The sequence below is a fragment of the Dreissena polymorpha genome, chromosome 11 (assembly GCF_020536995.1).
Source record: "Dreissena polymorpha isolate Duluth1 chromosome 11, UMN_Dpol_1.0, whole genome shotgun sequence".
Lineage (NCBI taxonomy): Eukaryota > Metazoa > Mollusca > Bivalvia > Myida > Dreissenidae > Dreissena > Dreissena polymorpha.
In genome coordinates, this window is record NC_068365.1 from 75,215,022 (window position 1) to 75,242,235 (window position 27,214).

The 27,214-nt window shown below is 36.8% G+C and overlaps 3 protein-coding genes and 1 long non-coding RNA gene across 11 annotated transcripts in view; 2 read left to right on the forward strand and 2 right to left on the reverse strand.

The window, feature by feature from the left end:
- LOC127850146 (zinc finger protein 679-like) overlaps positions 1-11,493 on the forward strand; it is a 39,903-nt gene extending 28,410 nt beyond the window's left edge. For 2 of the 4 annotated variants that reach the window (XR_008035075.1, XR_008035076.1), the window contains 2 exons: positions 157-711; positions 9,295-9,433. Coding sequence is in view for 2 of the 4 variants with exons in the window: in XM_052382971.1 (XP_052238931.1) it covers positions 9,295-9,980 (686 nt within the window). In the remaining 2 variants the exon portion in view is untranslated. Of the gene's footprint in view, positions 1-156; positions 712-9,294 lie in introns of all 4 variants that reach the window. The other 2 variants (XM_052382972.1, XM_052382971.1) reach the window with 2 other exon arrangements.
- LOC127850138 (uncharacterized) overlaps positions 1-19,192 on the forward strand; it is a 106,874-nt gene extending 87,682 nt beyond the window's left edge. Inside the window, exon 5 of the mRNA XM_052382946.1 lies at positions 18,143-19,192. Within this exon, the coding sequence (XP_052238906.1) occupies positions 18,143-18,382 (240 nt within the window). The 3' untranslated portion in view covers positions 18,383-19,192. The remainder of the gene's footprint in view (positions 1-18,142) is intronic.
- On the reverse strand, positions 16,671-22,944 carry LOC127850151 (uncharacterized). Of its 4 annotated transcripts, XR_008035078.1 has the most exons (6): positions 22,200-22,944; positions 21,243-21,304; positions 19,276-19,368; positions 18,873-18,914; positions 18,124-18,327; positions 16,671-16,829 (listed from the first exon to the last, which is right to left on the reverse strand). It is a non-coding gene; the product is annotated as an uncharacterized LOC127850151 (long non-coding RNA). The 4 variants fall into 4 exon arrangements; XR_008035079.1 differs by lacking the exon at positions 21,243-21,304 and having other exon boundaries at positions 22,097-22,944; XR_008035080.1 differs by lacking the exon at positions 22,200-22,944 and having other exon boundaries at positions 19,276-19,349; positions 21,243-22,088.
- Positions 22,945-24,194: 1,250 nt separating this feature from the next.
- The window catches only part of LOC127850141 (uncharacterized), a 35,349-nt gene continuing 32,329 nt past the window's right edge, over positions 24,195-27,214 (reverse strand). For both annotated transcript variants that reach the window (XM_052382951.1, XM_052382952.1), the window contains exon 12: positions 24,195-26,060. In XM_052382951.1, the coding sequence (XP_052238911.1) occupies positions 25,941-26,060 (120 nt within the window). In that variant the 3' untranslated portion in view covers positions 24,195-25,940. The remainder of the gene's footprint in view (positions 26,061-27,214) is intronic.

The following is a 27,214-nucleotide window of genomic DNA, read 5'->3' on the forward strand; positions in this document are numbered from 1 at the left end:
GTTGAGAATAATAAAGAATCAACACTCATTTTATGTAATAATATTTACACATGTCATATGCACATGACTAGTGGAGGCATTAATTTTTCTTAGAAAATGGTGAACATTTGCAAATTTTGTATCAGTAAGTTGTGAAAAGTTATATTATTGCTACAGGAGAGCAACTGCTGATCAGGCACGGAGATGAAATTGCCAGAGAACTTGGCCTTATCAGAGACAAGAACTTGTCGAGTAAAAACAATGGTCACTTGAAGAAGTGTGACTTGTGTGGATATGCATGTAAAACGATTGGTAACATAAAGACACACATGAGTATGCATACATACGGGAGTTCATTCAAGTGTGAATTGTGTGGTTATGCATGTAACCAAAAAATTAGCATGAAGACACACATGAGGATACATACAGGAGAAAGACCTTACAAGTGTGAGGTGTGTGATCATGCTTGTAAAACAAGTGGTCACTTGAAGAAACACATGAGAATACATACAAAAGAAAGACTGTACAAGTGTGAGGTATGTGGTTATTCATGTTATGATAGTAGTAACCTGAAGAGACACATGAGGATACATACAGGAGAAAGACCGTACAAGTGTGAGGTTTGTGCTTATGCTTGTAACCAGAGTGGTTACTTAAAGATACACATGAGGATACATACAGAAGAAAGACCGTAAAGGTGTGACTTGTGTGGATATGCATGAACACGAGTGTGTAAGTTAATCATAATGTTCAATCTGCAACATCCATGAACAACACAATACACACAATTGGTAATAAAGTGATTCATAATAAGTGCTAATCTTACGATTAAACGAAAATGAAGTCAACGCTATTGATGCAATTTTACGGCATTAGTGATTTACAGGATATGTCATCTGTCTGTTCAGTAAACAGTTTACTGTACTCTCTATTGTGTAATATTAGTAACTTGATTCATTTAGATTGCGAAACAGGCGAAGGATGTTATTGTGTATTACGTTGGTCAAACTGATCCTTGGGTGACACTAATTTTAAAATGTTCAAATGATTCAGTCTATTGCATGTGTAGATCACTAGGGATTAACATGCATTTTCATAAATACATCAAAAATCTTTGAAACCACAAAGTCAGGATTTTCGTATAATAATTGGTGTGTAACATCGCCTTCTGGCCCTCAACTAAAATTTCCAAATCGTGCATCTGGGATAAAAAATACAATACAGTAGCAATGCCCAAGTTATTTCATCATTAATATAGACTTGCGCAATCTAGTCAGGGCCTGTCAACTTTTAAGTCAGGCAATGTTTCATGGTCTCATTAGCTGCTCATATGCAGACTGGTCTCTAGCTAATGCTGCTATAATGGCCATATAGCAAAAAACCCATTTTTCCTCCATGTGGCGTAATAAATAATCAACTAAAAGATGCCCGGCAGAGGCCGACGCGAATCCCCACACCGCATAGATGTTATATAATAAGGCAATTTTGGGTGGACAAGGCCTATGTTGGTGGTGCCCCGTGGTGGGTAATGTGGACATGGATGGTCGAGATAGGTCCGTTGAAAAACATGGCGGCTATGGCGCAGGGCAGTATTCCTTATATGGCTATAGAGAAACCTCGTGAACACTCTAGAAGTAATTATTTTTGCCCACTCATCATGAAACTTGGTCAAAACATCGGTTTCATTGATATCTCTCGGACGAGTTCGAAAATGGTCCAGAGCGGTGAAAAAACAAGGCTGCAACGGGGCGGGGCAGTTTTCTCTATATGTAAATACTGAAAACATGTGAACACTCTAGAAGTCCCAATGTTCATGAAATTTGGTCAGAACGTGTGTTTTCTGGATATAACAGTTGACTTCGAAAATGGTTTGGATCAGTAAAAAAGCATGGCCGCTGGGGAGGGGGTCCTTTTTCCTTATATTTATATAGTAAAACATCTTTTGAACACTCTAGTTAAGCATGTCAAGGGAAGTAACTGCAAAATGGCTTTCGAAAAATTATGTTGCATTGACAGAGTTTTTTCCCTTTTTTAAATATTTTTTAAGCACAAGAAGATTAAGTGGAATTGATTATAAATGATTGTTTTACATTCTGGAAGATAGCAAACTTTTGAATATGTTTTGTATTGTTTGATGATTCTGTACAATATGGCATTCTTTTGTCAAACGATTAAAGCGAGACTCTACGATTTTTATATGTGTTAAATTGTAATATATTGATAAATACATGTTACAATACAACAAAATAGGCAAGACATTGAAAACAAATTTCATAAAATACAGCAATGACAAATTAGCGCCCCGAGCCGATGGTGATGAAAATATTTCTTACATCTTTTCCTACAATAACCGAAGAATTCGTCTTTTTATTAGGATCGGAGTTAGTGTTCGTGTGTCGTATGAATAGACATCGCTGCAGGAATTTAAAAACAATAATTTAACTAAATTAAGATTCACATTGTACATGCATGATATACATTCTGGCGAAATCGACTGTTCAGACATTTTCGATTTTAGAATTAAATATCTGGCTTATTTCTCATTTTTCGACACATGTTCTTCTTAACTTAACTTAGGCCCCCCTTCGAAGAAGAGGGGGTATATTGCTTTGCACATGTCGGTCGGTTCGTCCACCAGGTGGTTTCCGGATGATGACTCAAGAACGCTTGGGCCTAGGATCATGAAACTTCATAGGTACATTGATCATGACTTGCAGATGACCCCTATTGATTTTGAGGTCGCTAGGTCAAAGGTCACGGTGACCCGAAATAGTAAAATGGTTTCCGGATGATAACTCAAGAATGCATACGCCTAGGGTCATAAAACTTCATAGGTAGATTGATCATGACTTGCAGATGACCTCTATTGATTTTCAGGTCACTAGGTCAAAGGTCAAGGTCACGGTGACCCGAAATAGTAACATGGTTTCCGGATGATAACTCAAGAACGCATACGCCTAGGATCATGAAACTTCAACGTTAGATAGATCATGACTCGCAGTTTACCCCTATTGATTTTGAGGTCATTAGGTCAAAGGTCAAGGTCACGGTGACCCGAAATAGTAAAATGGTTTTCGGTTGATAACTCAAGAACGCATACGCCTAGGATCATGAAACTTCATAGGTACATGTAGATTGATCATGACTCGCAGATGACCCCTATTGATTTTGAGGTCACAAGGTCAAAGTTCAAGATCACGGTGACCCGAAAATGTAAAATGATTTTCGGATGATAACTCAAGAACGCATACGCCTAGGATCATGAAACTTCATAGGTAGATTGAACATGACATCGCAGATGACCCCTATTGATTTTGAGGTCACAAGGTCAAAGGTCAAGGTGACCCTAAAATAGTAAAATTGTTTCTGGATGATAACTCAAGAACGCATACGCCTAGGATCATGAAACTTCATTGTTAGGTAGATCATTCAAGAATTCATACGCCTAGGATCATGAATCTTCATAGGTACATTGATCATGACTTGCAGATGTCCCTTTTGATTTTCAGGTCACTAGGTCAAAGGTCAAGGTCACAGTGACAAAAAACGTATTCACACAATGGCTGCCACTACAACAGACAGCCCATATGGGGGGCATGCATGTTTTACAAACAGCCCTTGTTTTAAATTATATTGAAACGTATAGCCTTGTTAACACTCTACAGGTCACATTTATTTTCCGATCATCATGAAACTTGGTCTGAAGATTTGTTTTAATGATATTTTGGATGAGTTCGAAAATGGTTTTTGTTGCTTTAAAAACATAGCCACCAGGGGCGGGGCATTTTTCCTAATATGGTTATATATGGCTTAAGTAAAACCTTGTTAACACTCGAGAGATCACATTCTGTCTGATCTTCATGAAACTTGGTCAGAAGATTCATCCCGATACAGGGCTTGTTTTCCTTCTTTGGGACCCGCCGAAAATCGGCCCTTTCCCCTCGGATTTTTTTCCCCTCGGCAGGTAAATTTTCCCTCGAACTTCATTTTTTTCCCCTTAAAAATATATTTTTTTTTTTAACTTTAAATACATAAGTTAACATCATCCAGTGTAGACAATATAACATATTGCATAATTAAATTATCTGTTGCCTTGAATTTGTTTAAAAAACATCAAAATATGTTGAATTGATTATTTAAGACTTTCCTTATTTTCCCCAAAATCAGGCGTTTGGAGTGATTTTCCCCCCAAAATCCGGCATTTCGCGCGATTTTTTTCCCCTCAAAAAAGGTCAGGCCCTTTCCCCAAAATCAGATAAAACCTGCCGATAATATCTTGGAAGAGTTCAAAAATGATGCTGGTTGGTTGAAAAAAATGGCTGTCAGGGGGCGGGGCATTTTTCTTTATATGGCTATAGTAAAATCTTGTTATCACTTTTGAGGTTTTTTATTTGATCTTCATGAAACTTGGTCAGATGATTTGTCCCAATAATATCTTGTTATTTCAGGTGAGTGACTTTTGGCCTTTCAGGCCCTCTTGGAATCTCCGGTGAGCGACTTTCGGCCTTTCAGGCCCTCTTGTTATGTAATATTCATATTTGTTTTTTTTTCCAGCTCAAAATTACAAGCCACTGAAGTTATATTTATGCCCCCATTCGAAGAAGAGGGGGTATATTGCTTTGCTCATGTCGGTCTGTCTGTCTGTCTGTCGGTCGGTCCGTCCACCAGGTGGTTGTCAGACGATAACTCAAGAACGCTTGGGCCTAGGATCATGAAACTTCATAGGTACATTGATCATGACTCGCAGATAACCCCTATTGATTTTGAGGTCACTAGGTCAAATTTCAAGGTCACAGGTGAAGGTCACATGGAAATAGGCATTTTAAGGATTTGCATGGTTCAAACAAGGGAAACAACTACCGTTTATGCATGTTCTTTTTTGTTACAGCATTTGCCTCCCTTGTAATATATTTGAATTTTACCAAATGTAAGGCTAACTGCATTTTTGTAATGCATTGTATCCAACACCACCACCACCACCCTCCACCCACCACCCACCACCACCACCACCACCACCACCACCACCACCACCACCGTTGTTCACAGTGACAAAAAACGTATTCACACAATGGCTGCTACTACAACTTATAGCCCATATAGGGGAGCATGCACGTTTTACAAACAGCCCTTGTTTATTTTTTTTTAATTATTTATATAATAATTTATGTAAATAATTACCTTTTGCATCTTTGATTGGTTTTGTTTATTATACTTTATGTTATACTTTATATGTACATATATGCAATATTGAAATAAAACCTTTCGGATAAAAAATATATTCTTCCCAAGTCTGAGTGTTGTCTAAAAGACTCCAAGTCCTCGGTTTATACAGACTGGTAGATATAATGGAAACACTATTGCTAGACAAGAAAGATATTGTCTTTGTTGTTATGCCACGGATATTGAGGACACATTTTATTTTGTATGTAATTGTTCAACTTATGTTGATATAAGAAAGAAATACATAAACACATGTTACTATAATAGTCAATCTGTTTTAGCTCACCTGAGCACAAAAGCTCACCATGAGCATGTTGTGCTCAGGTGAGCTAAAAACAGATTGACTATTATCACATGGTGAGCTTTTGTGATCGCATTTTGTCCGTCGTCCTGCCGTCAACATTTGCCTTGTTAACATTCTAGAGGCCACATTTATTGTCAAATCTTCATGAAATTTGGTAAGATGATTGGTCTTAATGATATCTTGGATGAGTTCGAAAATGGTTACGTTTGCTTGAAAAACTTGGCTGCCAAATGGCTGGGCATTTTTCCTTGTATGGCTATAAATGGCTATAGTAAAATCTTGTTAACACTCTAGAGGCCACATTTATTGTCCTATCATCATGAAACTTGGTCAGAAGATTCATCCCAATAATATCTTGGATGAGTTCAAAAATGATACCGGTTGGTTGAAAAACATGGCCGTCAGAAGGGGGGGGGGGCATTTTTCCTTATATGGCTATAGTAAAACCTTGTTAACACTCTATAGGCCACATTTATTTTCCAATCTTCATGAAACTTGGTGAGATGATTTGTCCCATTGATATGTTGGATGAGTTCGAAAATGGTTTTGGTTGCTTTAAAAACATGGCCACCAAGGGGTTGGGCATTTTTATACCCCCATTACCATTGGTAATGGGGGCTATATAGGAGTCAGTTTGTCGGTCGGTCGTTCTGTCGGTCTGTCCCGAAATTTCATCCGATTTTCGCAAAACTTGGTCACAAGTTGTACCTTGATGATGTTTAGGTCAAGTTTGAATATGCGTCATGCCGGGTCAAAACCTAGGTCACGGGGCCACTTAGTGTGTTTTAAACCGAAAGTTTGTCCCGACCATAACTATGTCATTTATCGTTAGATTTTAAAATAACTTGGTACATTTGTTCACCATCATGGGCCGGTGTGTCGCGTGAAAAAAGTACGTCCATATCTCCAAGGTCAAAGTCACACTTGGAGTTCAAGGGTCAAATGCTTGTCCGGGCCATAACTTTATCATTTATTGTGAGATTTTAAAATTATTTGGCAAAGTTTTCACCATCATGGGACGGTGTGTCGCGCGAAAGAATTACGTCAATATCTCGAAGGTCAAGGTCACACTTTGAGTTCAAAGATTAAAAATAGCCATAAATGAGCTTGTCTGGGCAATAACTTTGTCGTTCATTGTGCGATTTTAAAAACATTTGGCACATTTGTTCACCATCATTGGACGGTGTGTCGCGTGAAAGAATTATGTCGATATCTCCCAAGGTCAAGGTCACACTTTAGTTCAAAGGTCAAAAATGGCCATAAATGAGCTTTTCCTGGCCATAACTATGTCATTCATTTTGAGATTTCAAAATCATGTGGCATATTTGTTCACCATCATTTGACGGTGTGTCGCGCGAAAGAATTTCGTCGATAACTCCAAGGTTAAGGTCACTCTTTGAGTTCAAAGGTAAAAAATGGCCATGAATGAGCTTGTCCGGGCCATAACTATGTTGTTTATTGTGAGATTTTTAAATCATTTGGCATATTTGTTTACCATTATTGGACGGCGTGTCGCACGCAAGAATTACGTCGATATCTGCAACGTCAAGGTCACACTGTGAGTTCAAAGATCAAAAATGGCCATAAATGATCTTGTCCGGGCCATAACTATGTCATTTATTCTGAGATTTTAAAAATACCTGGTACATTTGTTCACAATCATTGGACGATGTGTCATGCAAAATAATTATGTCGATAACTCCAAGCTCTAGGTCACACTTGGCGTTCAAAAGTAAAAAAATGGCCATAAATTTGGACGGCATGTCATGCAAAAGAATTCAAGAGTTCAAATGTCGAAATGTCCATAAATTATAATGGCATTATAATTCTTAAAAATCGCCATAAATTTGATTCTCTTGTTTTGTGACGACAGCATGCAAAATAGTCTGTGTTAATGCGGCACGTGGGGGTATACATCACATCTGTGACAAAGCTCTAGTTCCTTTATGGCTTTAAATTGCTATAGTAAAATCTTGTATACACTCTAGAAACCATATTTATTGTCCGATCTTCATGAAACTTGGTCAGAAGTCTTATCCCAATTACATCTTGGACGAGTTCGAAAATGATGCCGGTTGGTTGAGAAACATGGCCGCCTGGGGGCGGGGCATTTTTCCTTATATGGCTATAGTAAAACCTTGTTAACACTCTAGAGGCCACATTTATTTTCTGATCTTCATAAAAATTATTCAGAAGATTTGTCCCAATGATATATTGGATAAGTTCAAAAATGGATTCGGTTGCTTTAAAAACATAGCCACCAGGGGGCGGGGCATTTTTTCTTAAATGGCTACATGTTTATATGGCTTTAGTAAAACCTTGTTAATACTCTAGAGGTCACATTTATTTTCCAAACTTCATGACATTTAGTCAGAAGATTGATCTCAATGATATCTTGATTGTGTTTGAAAATGGTTACGTTTGCTTGAAAAACATGGCTGCCAAGGGGCGGGAAATTTTTCGTTATGAGGCTTTTTATGGCTAGTGTATAATCTTGTTAACACTCTAGAGGCCACATTTATTGTCCGATCTTCATGAAACTTGGTCATAAGATTCATCTCAATAATATCTTAGACGAGTTCAAAAATGATACCAGTTGGTTCAAAAACATGTCCACCAGGGGGCGGGGCAATTTTCGATATATGTATCTCTAGTAAAACCTTTTTAACGCTCTAGAGGCCACATTTATTTTCCGATCTTCATGAAACTTGGTCAGAAGATTTGCACCAATGATATCTTGGATGAATTCGAAAATTGTTCCGGTTGGTGGAAAAACATGGCCGCCAAGGGGGCATGGCATTTTTCCTTATATAGCTACAGTAAAACCATGTTAACCCTCTAGACGCCATACTTAATGTCCGATCATCATGAAACATTGTCAGAAGATTTGTCCCAATGATATCTTGGACAAGTTCGAAAATGGTTCCAGTTGCTTGAAATACATGGCCACCAAGGGGCGGAGCATTTTTCCTTATATGGCTAAATGAATCTTCATTAAACTTTGTCAGAATATTTGTTTAAATGATATCCTGGATGTGTATGAGAATGGTTCTGGTCTGTTGAAAAACGTGGCTGCCAGTGTGTTCACTAGTCATGAAAGTTGGTAATGTACAATTGCTACAATCAACCAACAGGTCTGAACTGATAAAACTGTGTGTATTTGTTAAGGAATCATTGAGTATCAGATCGGATTTGTTAAATCGTTTATCAATTGTTCATCCTCTGTAATTCAATATGCATTTGTTTTGTACATGTATATATTCATGTGTTAGACAATTGTTTTGCTGTGAATTTACATGTTGACTTAAATCAATACTAACCACATGGGATGTTGACGATGTACATTGTGCAAGTCAAATACAATGTCTGTCTGTCTGTCCTAATGCAATCTCAGACCTAGAAAAACAATATAAACGAAAATAAATACACAGCACTAATGTCAGTTGAATGCAAGTAATTGAACAATCTGCTTCTCATTATGTCTGGTTGGGTATGAGGTCATGTCGCAACAGTTGTGAACTACCATTCTATTTAATTCATACAGCAAATACCAATATTAAGAAGAAAAAAAAAATAACCAAAACTTTTAGTTTGACCTGTCCTATATTTCAGTCTCAGAACAAAAACTAGATTATGTTGAGAATAATAAAGAATCACCACTAATTTTATGTAATAATATTTACACATGTCATATGCATATGTCTAGTGGAGGCATTAATTTTTTTTAGAAAATGGTGAACATTTGCAAATTTGGTATCAGTAAGTTGTTAAAAGTTATATTATTGCTACAGGAGAGCAACTGCTGATCAGGCACGGAGATGAAATTGCCAGAGAACTTGGCCTTATCAGAGACAAGAACTTGTCGAGTAAAAACAATGGTCACTTGAAGAAGTGTGACTTGTGTGGATATGCATGTAAAACGAGTGATAACCTAAAGATACACATGGGGTTGCATACATACGGAAGTTCATTCAAGTGTGAATTATGTGGTTATGCATGTAACAAAAAAATTAGCATGAAGACACACATGAGGATACATACAGGAGAAAGACCTTACAAGTGTGAGATGTGTGATCATGCTTGTAAAACGAGTGGTAACTTGAAGACACACATGAGGATACATACAGGAGAAAGACCGTACATGTGTGAGGTGTGTGATCATGCTTGTAAAACGAGTGGTCACTTGAAGAGACACATGAGGATACATACAGAAGAAAGACCGTACAGGTGTGAGGTTTGTGATTATGCTTGTAACCAGAGTGGTAACTTGAAGATACACATGAGGATACATACAGAAGAAAGACCGTACAAGTGTGAGGTGTGTGATCATGCTTGTAAAACGAGTGGTCAATTGAAGATTCACATGAGGATACATACAGGAGAAAGACCGCACAAATGTGAGGTTTGTGATTATCATTGTAACCAGAGTGGTTACTTGAAGATACACATGAGGATACATACAGTAGAAAGACCTTAAAAGTGTGACTTGTGTGGATATGCATGAAAACGAGAGTGTAAGTTAATTAGAATGTTCAATCTGCAACATCCATGAACAACACAATACACACAATTGGTAATAAAATGATTAATAATAAGTGCCAATCTTACGATTCAACGAAAATGAAGTCAACGCTATTGATGCAGTTTTACGGCATTAGTGATTTTAAGGATATGTCATCTGTTTAGTAAACAGTTTATTGTACTCTCTATTGTGTAATATAAGTAACTGGATTCATTTAGATTGCGAAACAGGCGAAGGATGTTATTGTGTAAAACGTTGGTTAAACTGATCCTTGGGTGACACTAATTTTAAAATGTTCAAATGATTTCAGTCTATTGCATGTGTCGATCACTAGGGATTAACATGCAATTTCATAAATACATGTACATCAAAAATCTTTGAAACCACAAAGTCAGGATTTTCATATTATAATTGGTGTGTAACATCCCCTACTGGCCCTCAATTAAAATTTCCAAATCGTGCATCTGGGATCAAAAATACAGTACAGTAGCAGTGCCCCAGTTATTTCATCATCGATATAGACTTGCGCAATCTAATCAGGGCGTGTCAACTTTTAAGTCAGGCAATGTTTCATGGTCTCATTAGCTGCTAATATGCAGACTGGTCTCTAGCTATAATGGCCGTATAGCCAAAAACCCATTTTTGCTTCATGTGGCACAATAAATTATCAACTAGAAGATGCGCGGCAGAGGCCGGCGCGAATCCCCACGCCGCATAGATGTTATATAATAAGGCAATTTTCGGTGGGCAAGGCCTATGTTGGTGGGGCCCCGGGGTGGGTAATGTGGACATGGATGGTTGAGATAGGTCCGTAGAAAAACATGGCGGCTAGGGCGCGGGGCAGTATTCCTAATTTGGCTATAGAGAAAGCTTGTGAACACTCTAGAAGTCATTATTTTTGCACAATCATCATGAAACTCTGTCAAAACATTGGTTTCATTGATATCTCGGAAGAGTCCGAAAATGGTCCAAATCGGGAAAAAAACATGGCCGCAAGGGGGCGGGGCAGTTTTCTCTATATGTATATACATGTAGTGAAAACATCTGAACACTCTAGAAGTCACATTTTGGGTCCAATGTTCATGAAACTTGGTTAGAACATGTGCTTTCTGGATATAACGGTTGACTTCGAAAATGGTTTTGATCGGTAAAAAAGCATGGCCGCTGGGGCGGTCATTTTCCTTATATTTATATAGTAAAAACAGCTTGTGAACACTCTAGTTTAGCATGTCAAGGGAAGTAACTGCACAATGGCTTTCGAAAAATTATGTTGAATTGACAGAGTTTTCTCCCTTTTTAAAAATATTGTTTAAGCACATGAAGATTAAGTGGAATTGATTATAAATGAAAGTTTTACATTCTTATACAAAGATAGCAAACTTTTGAATATTTTTTTATTGTTTGATGATTCTGTACAATAAAAATTTGGCATTCTTTTGTCAAACGATTAAAGCGAGACTCTACGATTTGTATATGTGTTAAATTGTAATATATTGATAAATACATGTTACAATAACACAAACTAGGCAAGACATTGAAAACGAATTTCATAAAATGCAGCAAAGACAAATTAGCGCCCTGAGCCGATGGTGACGAAGATATTTCGTACATATTTTCCTTCAATAACCGAAAAATTCGTCTTTTTACTAGGATCGGAGTTAGTGTTCGTGTGTCTTATGAATAGACATCGTTGCAGGAATTTATAAACAACAATTTAACTAAATTAAGATTCGCATTGTACATGCATGATATACATTCTGGCGAATTCGACCGTAGAGACATTTTCAATTTCAGAATTAAATATCTGGCTTATTTCTCATTTTTCGACACATGTTCTTCTTAACTTTTATTTTAAATTATATTGAAATGTATGACCTTGTTAACACTCTAGAGGTCACATTTATTTTCCGATCATCATGATACTTGGTCTGAAGATTTGTCCCAATGATATCTTGGATGAGTTCGAAAATGGTTTTTGTTGCTTAAAAAACATGGCCACCAGGGGCGGGGCATTTTTCCTTCTATGGCTATATATCAAGACATATCTTATGTTATATTCCTGTTCTTCTTTGGCGCCTTTCAATTTTACCCGCCTTATACTTTTTTGTTCTTCTCGAATGTGTATGTAGATGTATATACGTACCTGCATAACGGTATGGTCCTATTAACTATGTAGGACAATCTGTTTGAGGTCATCGGAACACTCCCACCGGCCATATAGCGGCGCACAAAACTCTCCAGGTCATCCCGGAATCGTCCTTCTTTGTTTGCCTCGTAAAGCAATAATTATAGATAATAAATGAGTTTTAACATTTTCGCGGTCCAACCGATCAAATTAATGATTTAGAAACAACTAAAGGAAATGCTTTAATTACACGGACACAGCTAATGTTGACTGTTCTTACCCGAGAAACTTAAATGGAGAAGTGAACGTAATTACGTCAAAGTTTGAGTTGATTGACTGAAGTTCTACTTTAAAATACATCGGTTACTCTTAGGTAAATTGCAAAGTACTCGGGGAGAATACATATAAGACACTGCTGTGCCGATCCCCGGCAAACACCTAGGCGGTCCCAGCAGGATAGAAACTCATGGCAAAATTCATCTACACCCGGTCAATGGTAGCCTTGTGTAGCCAGGCAGCAGCGGCTGACAGCGCGTCCGCATCTCCCGTCGATCTACGGATATTGAGTTTATAAACGAGCCTCGTTTTGGGAAGGCAAAGATTTATTAATGTAAGAAAAGTGTCGTACAGGATTTTCCTGTGCAGTCTGCACTTTCCGCTTGTATTGCACATGTCGTTAAAAAAGTCGCTTTTGTGCAAAATTCTAGTTGAATATTGACTACTTAAGTAACCAAATTGGAAACATGCACGTAATAACGACTACTTTGTATCATTCAATGGTAGAAAAAAATGAATGCCACCTACTGCCGCGCCGACATTGACCTATCTTTCCAAACGAACCCCCAGGCGGTTCCAGCCGGGAAGAAACCTTTGGCATCATTCAGATAGGCCTGGTCTCCAGTAGCCTTGTATAGCCAGGCAGCAGCGGCCGACAGCGCGCCCGCATCTCCCGTCGATCTACGGATATTGAGTTTATTAAAGAGCCTCGCTCTGGGAAAACTGGGTTAATGCATCAGAGTTAATCAGAGTCATCTCAGACTAGCCTGTGCAATTCGCACTTTCCGCTTTTATCGTATGTTTCGTTTCAATTAAGTCTCTTCTTAGCGAAACTCTATTGTAGCATAGTTTGTGGAGAACACAATAACATAAACGTCGATTTCTGTTTGTATAGTGATTTATTTCTTGTCAATGCCCGTACAATACTTGTATTCTGACTTACAAGACACATGCGGCGTACCGGCCGCAGCCTCTACAAAACAAATGTGCGCCTTATATGTTCGGCAACGTGATACTGACTTATTACTTAAGTTATAATACAGATATAAACAATTAAACAGTTGATTGTAACGTGTGCAAATTCTGACGGGCCGTGTTCAAAGTCACGTGTTTATCATTGCAACCTGAATAGGACGTATGTAACGGACACATAACGAATACATACGAAATTGACCAATGTTTGACGTTTTATACCCAAGGCAATGAAATGATGGTCTAGGCGTGATCCCTTTTGAAGATTGTATGTTTATAAAAATTTCGATCAATATATTTATTCAACGAAGCCCCAGATATTCGTTACGTTACACTAGTTTTGGCGGAAAGTATCGACCCTGATTAGCCTTTGCGGGCTGCACACGCTGATCTGGGACTACACTTTACGCACAAGCATAAATCTTATTCATGCTTTACTGAAAGTGTTAAATAGCCAATGTTAATTGCACTTTATTGATTTGATATGTGAACCATTCCATTGCGAAGCTATACGATCACAATGCCTTTATAGAAAATCGACAAATCAGAATGGGATATGTTGGCAATTTTGATTTCAGGGAAAATGGCTTATATTTTTATCGTAAAATAAATAGTACAGGGGTAGTATGACAGAAGCATCGTAAGTTAAATATTATTCTTATCCTTAAATTGGGACATTTTCTTAAGTGCTTCATATCATATTGCAACATTTTGGCATCAAGAATTACATCAAAATAACATCATTATGTCAATGTTATTTTAGGGATACCAAAGGAAACACGTGATTCCTTATCTAATAAAGTAATACAAAACATTGTAATTTTGAACTAAAGTGAAATTATTTAAGAAATGACTTAAGATGTTTCTGGAATACCACCCCTGAAATGGTGTATACGGTCAAGTCCACAGGAGAAAGATAGTGTTATAACCTCAGACCATACGTGTGTCGTTGATATTCACATGTCTACAGTTGTACATGTAAGTGAGAATAGTCCTTTTTAATACAAACGGGACGGTCTGAAATAACGTTAAAAAGCAGAACATGACATAAACATGACAGAACGAGTCACAGACCATACTTCTTGGTCGAAACTAAATAACAAGTGTATCTGCAATATGAATTTCAAAACATATTGTTATACGCCGCAAAAATATTAACAAATGGAACAAAGTACTCTAGTTTTCTAGTTTACTAGCCTTAGCAAATAGACTATATTACCGCAAATTCGAAACAAGTCTCGCAGTCAGGTGCGTGTTTTAAATGTGTGAAAATAACCGGATGTAGAATATTGGCAGACGATATATAAACGATATTTAACATATAATTTTCTAATTCTTATACATTTTTTACTAAGAAACTTTATTTCGAAGAAAGTTTCGAAGACCATTTTAGTGAATGTTACTAAGACAGGTTTTAGGTGAACTTCAATGTATTGATTCAATTTATACCTAACAATTTTATTCGAGCCGAAATGAAGAAAACAAAACACATTCAGGTTAAAATAATTGCCACTAGCTGATCCAAACCAAGTACGATCAGTACAGCCTCGCTCTTGGAAAACCAGGCTTAATGCATGTGCGCAAAGTGTCATTCCAGATCAGCCTGTACAGTCCGCATTTGGAGGTTAAACCGGTTGAACACAAACATACAGGGTAGCTACCTGACTATAGCGGACAGTGTAGCTACATGACTATATAGCGGACAGGGTAGCTGCGTGACTCTTTAGCGGACAGGGTTGCTGCTGGTGACTATAGCGGACAGGGTAACTGCGTGACTCTATAGCGGACAGGGGAGCTGCGCGACTCTATAGCGGAAAGGGTCACTGCGGGTGACTCAATAGCGGACAGGGTAGCTGCTGGTGACTCTATAGCGGACAGGAAAGCTGCGCAACTCTATAGCGGACAGGGTATCTGCATGACTCTTTAGGGGACAGGGTATCTGCGTGACTCTATAGCGGACAGAGTAGCTGCGTGACTCAATAGCGGAGAGAGTAGCTGCGTGACTCTTTAGCGGACAGGGTAGCTGCGTGACTATAAAGCGGACAGGTTAGCTGCTGGTGATTCTATAGCGGACAGGGTAGCTGCGTGTGACTCTGTAGCGGACAGGGTAGCTGCTGGTGACACTATAGCGGACAGGGAAGCTGCGTGACTTTATAGCGGACAGGGTAGCTGCGTGACTCTTTAGCGGACAGGGTAGCTGCGAGAATTATAGCGGACAGGGTAGCTGCGAGACTCTATAGCGGACAGATTAGCTGCGTGACTCTATAGGGGACAGAGTAGCTGCGAGACTCTATTACGGACAGGGGAGCTGCGTGACTATATAGCGGACAGAGTAGATGCGTGACTCAATAGCGTACAGAGTAGCTGCGTGACTATAAAGCGGGCAGGGTAGCTGCGTGACTCTATAGCGGACAGAGTAGCTGCGTGACTCTAAAGCGGAATGAGTAGCTGCTGGTGACTCTACAGCGGACAGAGTAGCTGCGTGACTCTACAGCGGACAGGGTAGCTGCGTGACTCTTTAGCGGACAGGGTAGCTGCGTGACTCTATAGCTGACAGAGTAGCTGCGTGACTATAGCGGACTGAGTAGCTGCTGGTGACTATAGCGGACAGAGTAGCTGCGTGACTCTACAGCGGACACGGTAGCTGCGTGACTCTATAGCGGACAGGGTAGCTGCGTGACTCTATAGCGGACTGGGTAGCTGCTGGCGCAAATGCGCATGCCAGTCCAGAGCTACATTGGTCGCATACAACATTCGGCATATAACCCATTTTCGCATGACGCGGGTTATATTACAAAATTATAATTGTTAGAATTACGCAACATATCACGAAGCGTGTAAGCGTATACATGTATATGTAAACGGACGACTTAAATCCCAGTGATCGGGGGTTTAATGTTGAAGTCGGCTGAAGTTGCATATATCGAAGCAGCCTATAAACCGCACCTTTAACCTTTAAGCGTCTAATGTAATTTGGGATTAACTTGTTAGAAATTGAGTAGGTGGTCCATATATGAACACGTACTTAATCCGTTTGGCCTTAGGTTTTGAAAACGAGAAAGTGAAAATAAATGACCGATTCGACAAAAGACATTTTATTGTGTTACGTTGACGACAGCTTTCTTCATTCATGACTTAAAGTCGTGTTAAAATAATGTTCTTCGAAATTAAATGTGCGAATTAACGCTTACTTTCACTACCGCTAATTTGCGCAACAGCGTGTGCTATTAAAATGTCCTATGCATAACATATTGAACAATTTAACAGCAGTGCAACCTTGCTAAACTTCCAATTTATTTCTAGTAAATATACATATATTTATCAAATGTTGCTAGCATAACACAACCCCAAGTTACTGCACATAATATACTGATATATAGTGATACATTGATATCGAGTTCCAGTCCAATCCGTAATCTGGGTTGTTCGTCCTGAAAGTGAAAATGAGTTTAATGGATGAATTACAAATCAATGGCTGACTAACAAAATACGTACGTGCGCATGATATATGTATTTAACTGATATACAATCATCATAATATATAATAAAATAAGTTTCGAGTGTAGATCTATTTTGAACATATTAAATTATTATGATTCTGCAGATAAATAGACGTCTTTCAAGAAACACCTTCGTGCTTAATTACTTGTATTTACTTTAAAACTGTTAAATAAAAAGCACAGTCTCTATTGGTGATATTTCAGGTTTTTGATTTCTTCTTTTGAACTGTACGGGTCTTTTGACAATCTGCAATTAACATAACCAAGTATGTATATTTACAATGAACATCATGTGATTATATACTTGTGCTTAAGATTTATTGTTAATTATTATTCTTAATATGGTGTTATTTTCAAGACCAAAGTATGAAGGTTAATCGTATGAGCTATCTATTAAAGGGGCCTTTTCACGTTTTGGTAAATTTACAAAATTTAAACAATATTGCTTCAGATTCGCAAATTTTCGTTTGAGTTATGATATATGTGATGAAACAGTAATACTTAACATTAACCATGCTCTAAAATACCCATTATATGCATCTTTTGACGATTTAAAAACCTGAAAATTATAAAGCGTTGCAACGCGAAACGATTGCATAAATTTGAGAGTTTTGCTGTTGTCGTTATATTTTGTGACACGAAGAGGATTTGTTATATAAAGTATATTTAACACGTATTGTATGAGCACGAATGGCCGAGTGGGCAAAGCGTTAGACTTTTACTACAAGGGTCACTGATTCGAAACCAGTTGAGGGTTTCTTTTTTATTTTAATTTATTCTTTTTTTACCGGAGCTATTAAAATTCAATTATTACATTTTTTAATTGAAAGCATTTAATGACAAACTTCAATCCATGGCAAAATCTGTGAAAAAGGTCCTTTTAAATGCGCTTGCTCGCATCTCTTATTTACAATAAAGAACGCAATGAGCCTCGTGCTGTGAAAACTGGGCTTAATGCATTTGAGTTAAGTGCCATTCCAGACTAGCTGTGAAATCCACAAATGCTAGTCATGGACAACCCTTTTCGTCTTAACTTGATTTTCGTTTAGGAGAGTATTCCTTTAAGCGAAACATAACTCTTTAAAAGCGGAAAGTGTCGTCGCTTATTAGCCTGTGCGGGTTACACATGCTTATGTAGGACAACACTTGACGCATATGCATTAAGCCCAGTTTTCCCGAAGCTCAAATAGTATCATTTGCTGTGACACTATCACCAGCATCTTACTTGTTCTGTGTTGCTCTAGTATCTAGAGTCCCAGACAGCACACTATACGCCAGCTGTCGTTCATGCGGAATCTGCACCACATCCTACACCTTACGTTGCGGTCTCCCATTTGTCCACCGGTCCTCGTGCCATCATAGTCGTACATCATTCCATCGTCGCCTATCTCGCCATCCCATTCGTACAGCATTTCCTTACCGCCCATGACTGCAGAATAAACAGAGAGAAAATGCGCGTGTGTATGTGTTGTACGCTCAGTTAGTTCGTTTGTGATATAATAACAATTGACAAAATCACCAACAGTGCCGCATATAACTGCACTTGTAAAATGAAAAGGTAAAGGATCGGTTTACAGTCTGAAATTGATAACGTAACATCTTCAAACGAATGCCAAATTTACCCCGACCCTCGACCCCCCCCCCCCCCGCTTTCACACTCTTAGCGATATGAAGCCACGGCTAGTTTTATTACATGAATACATTTATACAAGTGCATAATATACTCTACTGTAGCATAATAATAATAATGAAATACTGTGTATATGTGTTGTATGCTCATTTAGTTCGTTTGGGATGTAATAATGATAATATCTGAAATTATTGTGTAATACATAAATATAATACAGTTGTAAATTTATGCTCACAAAATGACAATATAATTTTCATAGAGTAAGCATTTGACTGACTGTAAACTACATCATTGAATTGGAATTCCATTTGACCTCTACACTGCTCTTGGAATGATTAACTTACCGCCACCCATTCCTCTGCCATTGTTGACGGGGGTTCCGAAGACTGGAATTAAATATATATAAGCAGTGTAAATACAATGACTCAAAACAAGACGTCCATCTAACAAGCTGGATGTTAACAGAATGGTGTTTACGATTCTGTATTGATGTATTTTGCATAGCAAACAATCCATGTTTATCAACTGACGTTTCTATGTGTTTTCAAGAGGTTTGCTTGAAGATTCGTATTTTTAGTGAATATTTGAATACAAAAACAGGTTTATCACAATCTAATAATTCTAAATTGTAGTTCAGATTTAAGAATACATAGGTTAGTAAAGATATGGGCATTCACTTTATTTTTATATACGGATTAGACGATAAGTTTTCGCTTTGTGGTTTACACAATGAAAATGCTGACTTACCGGACGAGGTGGCCAGGAAGACGACCAAGAAAGCGCAGATCAGTGTAGCCTTCATGTAGGATGATGTTCAGCTCCTTGATGCAGGTAGAAAAACTAATGCAAACGCCATCGGGTAAAGGCTTCATTGATGCCAGAATATAGGTGAGCAGTATAGAAGATTTTGATCTTTTTTCATGTAGTCATTTTCATTTTCATCAGTTTATTTGCATATATGGGGATATGTTATAATTGAGTATTGCTATTGAAACAACACAGACCATGCTATTAATTTATATAAACAAGCATTTATAATATTGAATGCGAAATTAATTTTAAATACAAGTACAACACCACAATAATATAAAATTACATTAAATTAGTTGTTTTAAGTACCCGATTGCTATTTCGAAAGGAATGTTCTAAACTAAAATCCATTAACACACTATATTAACTCTATAACTATGTTTTACATTACTGTATTGAGTGTTCATAAATAGCATTTGATAAACATTTTAGCAAACTCGCGCTGATGATGGCAAAATGCAGTTACATTAAACATAAAGAAACTGAAAATACAGTTGCAGATCTAAAAAATCTCTTAGTGTAAAAGATGTCGATAACAAGAATTGCAGACAAGAGAACCTAAAATGCTTCCATTTTGTACTTAATTATATTGATATTTTCCAAAATGATAAAATTGTAAAGCTTGGACTTAAAATCTATGTAATAATAAATTTACAAATATTATCATCATTTAATTAATGTATATATTCGCTAGTTGTTGAACGATTTCACTGCGCATACAGCGGTCAATATTGAACGATTTCACTGCGCATACAGCGGTCAATATTGAACGATTTCACTGCGCATACAGCGGACAATATTGAACGATTTCACTGCGCATACAGTGGTCAATATTGAACGATTTCACTGCGCAGACAGCGCTCAATATTGAACGATTTCACTGCGCATACGGCGGTCAATATTGAACGATTTCACTGCGCATACAGCGGTCAATATTGAACGATTTCACTGCGCATACAGCGGGATTTCACTGCTACAGCGGTCAATATTGAACGATTTCACTGCGCATACAGCGGTCAATATTGAACGATTTCACTGCGCAAACAGCGGTCAATATTGAACGATTTCACTGCGCATACAGCGGTCAATATTGAACGATTTCACTGCGCATACAGCAGTCAATGTGGAAATGACGTTCATGTTAAGCATGATTAAAGTCACATTAGTTCTATGAACAGTCAGATAAAAGTTTCGATACCATTGGTCAATATTGAATAAATATTTGTAACACTGTTTTACCTGATTATGTGTCTTATATAATCTCGCGCCGAAGGCTCGTTAAATACTTGTCATTAGCATAGTTCGGTGAAAGTATCTTTCAAATATTAATCATTAACATATTTCTGTCGTCGTGTGCATCAGACAAATAATTAACTTATTTAGGTCAACGTGAGCTCAACTTATTTATCAACATTTCGTCTGAAGATTCGCACGACTGTAAAATAATAAATCGAGTGAATGTAATTCTTTGTCATATATATATATTTTCATAAACAAATGAATATGTAATATATTGTAATGCAAAATATTTTTTGAAGCCGTCTGTCGAAGTGACACTAACACACTGTATAATAATTAAAATATTGTGACGTCTAAACGCGTTTAGATTGTCAATTTTCTTTAGATTTTTGTTTTTAAAATGGCATCGTACCCACACTGACAATTTGTATATCTGTGAATACCATAAAGGAACATTTTTTGTTAATAAGTTTTCTTTGCGAGATTGTTTAAAACCGAATTCCCTTAAGAACTGGTAAAAAAATATCAATTACCGAATAAAGTGATTAATACATGGCCGAAATACGCGCTCAAAACTTTTCAAAAACAATAAGCGGTTACTGTAAAATTATCGAAATGAATACATCATCAATAAAAAGCATAACAAATTAAAATAGTCCACTCACCCTTTCAGAAGGAGGTCTTTTGCAGTCGATGAATAAACACGGTCGTTTTTGTCTTTTTATACCTAAATTACGGATGTCTTGAAGTTGTTTATTTATTCTTATTCAGAAAAACACTTTATATTTCGAGTATTCATAAAAACAGTAATCCATAATGGCCATCTAAGTGAAACAATGGTCTATCAAATATGGACTTAATAAGCAGTTACACCACTGTAGCAATGCTCTAAGTTTGATCTATATCTATGTCTGACCTTTGAATTGTTTTCCTACTGACATAAAATACATGCATTATATATATTTATATATATATATACTTGAATCTACTACCACAACTGTAAATTTGATTCGCTTTTGATAACGAAACACTTACGATATCAACACATGAAGACGTAAAGATATCATACAAGGCTTTACACATGGATCTAAATGTGATTTTATCCTGGATATTTAAACTGTTTGCATATATTTCGGACAAAACAGGCTGTTAAGTGACTGATCATCAGTGAACTTATCTTTTTCTTTATTTTCAAGAAATAAGTGGACAAAACAGGACGCTTTCTTTCACACTTGGCCGATATTTATTCACGAACATTTAAGTGCGGGCACACTGTAATCTTATAGCATCAAAATTTAAATCCAAATACCAAACGCCAGCTCGATAAACATGTAGAGTCGACTGTTGGTGTTGTTGTTGTAACAGCGCTTGAATTTAATGAGGTCAGTCAAAAGTAACGTCAGTAATGTCTGCAGATGTTATGTAACAGAAACTTTTACATTTTGAACTGTGTCATTATCTTGTGTAGCTTATTTTAGCGCATGTTTTTGTTTAAGTTTTTACAAAATCTTTAGCTTACCCATTTGTTTGTGTATGATATAATTCACGTGTAATATGCTACACGCGATTCATTTTGATAAACGTTAGGAATTTTTCACTTAAAAATTGAGTTTGTCACTTACTAACGCAACCCACGCAGCTTGACTTTTTCGTGAATTTAACTACGGATCATTTGAAATATGCATCTGCTTAAACAAGATAAGATACACGTAGACCATCAACTCGCTAGCATAATCACTAGAACCGAAATTCGCGGTTTCGTTTTGTATCTGCCATTGATGAATTGACCTTTTTATAGCTCAACCTTGATTTAACTTATTCAGAATGTTCACATTGACAATGTTTAGGCCTTGTCAGAATCTGGTTCACGTGCGTCCAAAGTCCAAAAACTGGTTCATCGCTTACAATTGTTAAACAGAGGTATTAAACGACTCTATAGAGTCAACATTTATGACTTAAGCTTGAAGAAAAAATCAGAAAGTTTATCTTGACAATTGCAATGTCACGTGCGTGTTAAACAAGTCACAAGGTCAAATCTTAGAAAAACAAAAACCCTTATAAAGACCGTAATTACAAAAATAAACAGCAGTATTGGCGCATCAGCAACTACACTTAGTTCAAACAGGTGAACACATACAGCCACTTCTACAACATACATATAATACACGCATATGAGTTAACAACAAATACAAATGTACCTTGAATAACTTAAAATAAACATTAGCCTCATAACGTCGCTATTCAAATTACAAAACATCAATAAAAGTGACCACTATTTAGATAAAATAAAACTAATAGCTACATGTGAAAATGTCTAAATAACTGAATCCCCAACTTGTTTGTTTCACGATGAAATATAATTAGTGCAAACCTGTAATGCGCTTAAAGGATAATGCAACTGCTTATGTACGTATGTGCGTTAAAATAGGGAATTATAAAAAGCGGATCGTAATTCAAATTTTTATCATGTCAATATTTCTGGATTTTTTTATGGAGTGCTTCGTCCGTCTCCTGTCGATTATTGATAAATCGGCTATTTTCTTGAAATTATGTGGGGTTTTTTATTTTCTTGAAATGATGTGGGTTTAAATCATATGATACGTCTTTTTTTACAGTAGTATGTTGAGCGCTTGACGTGTTGGTCTTTGTATGTTGTGTGTTTGTAATGTTACGCTATGTGTTTGTGATGCTGTGTTGTGTTTTTACCATATTATTCAGTGCGATTGTCATGGTATGCTGTGTTTATGTCATGGTATGCTGTGTGTTTGTCATGGTATGCTTGTAATAGAGGTTATATTAAACGAAAAGTTTAAGACCCCCCCCCCTTATTGTTGGGCTATTAACTAGTATACACATACATCATGATGACAGGGTTTTATTTGGCTGTCCGGTAGTGCAGTGGTTGGTACGTGCGTTTCACACCAATTCGAGAAAGGTCTTGAGTAGTATGTATGTATATTGTCTATATTTATCCACGTTATGTTTAAACTCCTACTTCCATTGTTCAATGCCTTAGTTTCATTAACAAATCACAAATATTACTACGTTTTCTTTTGAAAATCAAACACTTTCCGCACGCGATGTTAAGTAAGAAATTGCCTAACAGATTATCATGCAGTTGCTCATTTTCAACTAAAGACCCATTTGACAATGTAGTTGCGAAATGTTAATGCTGAAGGCGAGAAAGAGACCGACTACGGCTGTGAAAAAGCATCATCTAATCATCGACTGGACATGCTTTTTCAGCACTGTAATTGTTTTTGAGTTTGATTGCATTTTCCCGTGTTCAACATTATTTAAGTAAAATCAGGACTGTCAGTTAACACACTCTAGCCCGTAATAAGTGAACATAAACATACTCCTGCCAATGACTGTCCCGAGTTCAACTAACTGAGATTCTCGACACAGAAAGAATGTATTCACGTCCCTTCGCGGGTAAGTAAAACCCCAGGTCCTGGCATGAGTTACACCCCATGTATTTCTGAACAGTCACGCCACAACTTCATCTGAGAATGTTTGCCAATTTTGAACTTGGCAATCTTAGAAACGAAACTGTATCATTACACTTTAATCATCACTGACGACGTGTTTACATGCATTATGATATAAAATAAGACTTTAATAGTGAATTTATTTTTCTTAACATATATACCTCTAGCAACTAAAAACTGTAGTTCTACTTTGCAGTTGTGTATGGCACCAAAAAACAATATCCTCACAAGTACAATAATTCAAAAGCAGCACGAATATAACAGGTATACACAAAACTATCTAAAGAATTTAAGTTAAAAATTATGCACGTATTTGCTATAAAAGCAAACAAACAATAAACTTATTCTTACCAAAATTTCGAGCCAGTGCTACCAACATGCTTAAACAAATAGAACTACCATCGCTCAAAGAACGGCGCAAAATCAACCGCCTAGTGATGCTCTACAAAGTGGCCGAGGGGCTGGTGCCAGCCATACCAGCAACTGAATACTTAAATCCAGCACGGGTTTAAAGACTTATTAAGGCAAAACAATATAGTGACTTTTTAGCATCAAATATAATAGACAAACAAGTGATCAATAATGATATAGGCTTTGTGATCAAAAACACTAATAGTAATCAGAGTGGAACCACCTGGATAATAAAGTTGTTCACACAGAGACAGTTGAGGGATTTTGGTATGCCCTCCATTACACTAGGCGCACTCCCCGGTGTACCACGCGGTAGCTGGCCCTTCGCCGTACCAAGCAGAAGCAGAGTCAACAAAGAAATTTCCGGCAAGCAAAGTGCATATATAAATATCATTCTAATAAAGATACAATTTATGAAAATTTAGGTCAACAATAACTGGACTAACAGACACACAAAATAATATGTTTAGTTATAGACTAGCATGACTGAATTTTATACCAAACAAAATCATGTATCATTACTTTTGCGGTCCAAATAATTAAGTCAAATAAAGATGAACTGTATTCATGAAGCATTAACACAATGATAAAACAGCCCATATGACATATCACAGGTTATACATTTTACGACGTGAGAAGCCTACATAATGTTTTAGTATAAGATGCTATAAATATGATGTTATAAATATTATGTAAACATATGAAAATAGGAGTATAAATTCAAACAGAAAAATACATAAGTCATTATGACACATATTTCATGCTCAATATTTGTATGATGTTTCTAAGTATGTTAGTTATTCATTAATGAAATTAATAAGTATGGTCGAGTGGTATAATGCATATATGTAAAAAGGTACAATGAGTGCAAATAGTTTGTAGATACAATCTATGTGATACAGAATAAAACACCTTTTCCAGACAAAAAAGAAAAGAATCTTTAAAATACTCATGGGGTCGATAGGGTTTGGATAAAGCCAACAAATGCATCAACTAGAAAATAAACAAACATTTCCTTAAAGTTCGGGGCATATAAAATGAAAACTATGGAAGAAAGTCGAAAGCAGCAACAACTAGTGAAACTACACACAATAGAATCCCTTTAAACCACGGCACCCCTGACAGTCACACAGAGATTGCTCTTTATATGATTATTTACTGAATCTTAGTACTTGAATATGAGTAGATACCTGAGGTTGATTTTACCTTATGCAGTCACCGGTGTCTGTTTCTGCTATTACATCATGTAATATCTGGATAGAACCAATACTTGATGTACAGAACATGGCCAAGTAAGTAATTGTAAACAACTTCAGCAAAAACAGAAACACAAAAACAAAACAGTATTTGATCTACCCAGGAATAACATGAACTAAAAAAATGTCTTAATAAACTGACAGCTTTGTCTGTTTCCAAATTGAAGTAATAAAGACATGAAGCTTAAAACTCAACTTAACACGGTCATGAAAGCAAAGGTTTTCTAATGTTGTCATCACTGTCAGTGGCTGTTACCAGGCCAGCTTTGTTGACAGGTTGTTCATTGGTAGGTATTAACTTCTTAAATGAAAACAGCAGCATCACCTAAAAAGCGCAAAGAGACAAAACAGTTATTTGGTTAACATTTTATATAAGAATTTCATTATGAATGATAAACGTTATAGTCCTGACAGTCTCTAACAGACACAAAGAGACCCATACACACTAACATGCAATCTTTATGTCAGCTACATGGAGAACCCCTAAGCAGATTCACCTTATGCACAACTACACGACTAAGCAATATAAGCATAAAGCAGGCTTCACGTACATTATTTTAAGAGATAGACTTTGAATATGTGGATCAGCTTTTGTGCTTTAAGTGCACAGGTTTCATCTTTACAAGGAACTGATTCCCTACTTTCAATGCACTGGTTTTACACATTTGAAAGACTGATTCTATATTTAAAATGCACCACTTGTCGCATATTTACAAGGATATATTTAAAATGTACAGCTTGCTATATTTCCAAGGAACTGATTCTATATTTGATATGCACTGGTTGCATATTTAAAAGGATATTATTTAAATGTACTGGTAGCATATTTTCAAAGACTGGTTTTATACTTCAAATGCACTTGTTGCATATTTACAAGGAATTGGTTCCATACTTTAAATGCACTTGTTGCATATTTACAAGGAACTGGTTCCATACTTTAAATGCACCACTTGTTGCATATTTACAATGCACTGGCTCTATACTTAAAATGCACTGATTACATATTTACATGGAACTTGTTCTATATAATAAAATGCTCTGGTTACATATGTACAAGTTACCGGTTCTATACTTAAAATAGGCTGGTTACATATTTACAAGGAACCGGTTCTATACTTAAAATAGGCTGGTTACATATTTTCAAGAAACCGGTTCTGTACTTAAAATGCTCTAGTTACATATTTACAAGGAACTGGTTCTCAACTTAAAATGCTCTGGTTACATATTTACAAGGAGCCAGTTCTATACTTAAAATGCGCTGGTTACATATTTACAAGGAATTGGTTCTATTCTTAAAATGCACTTGTTGCATATTTACAAGGAACTGGTTTTACACTTAAAACGCAAGAAGTATCACAATATCCAAAACTATATGACTAAACAACAATAGCATATACCAGGCTTCATGTAAAATATTTTCAAATATAGATATCCAAAATGCGTATCTGGTTTACATTTTTATGTTTGAAAATTTACAAT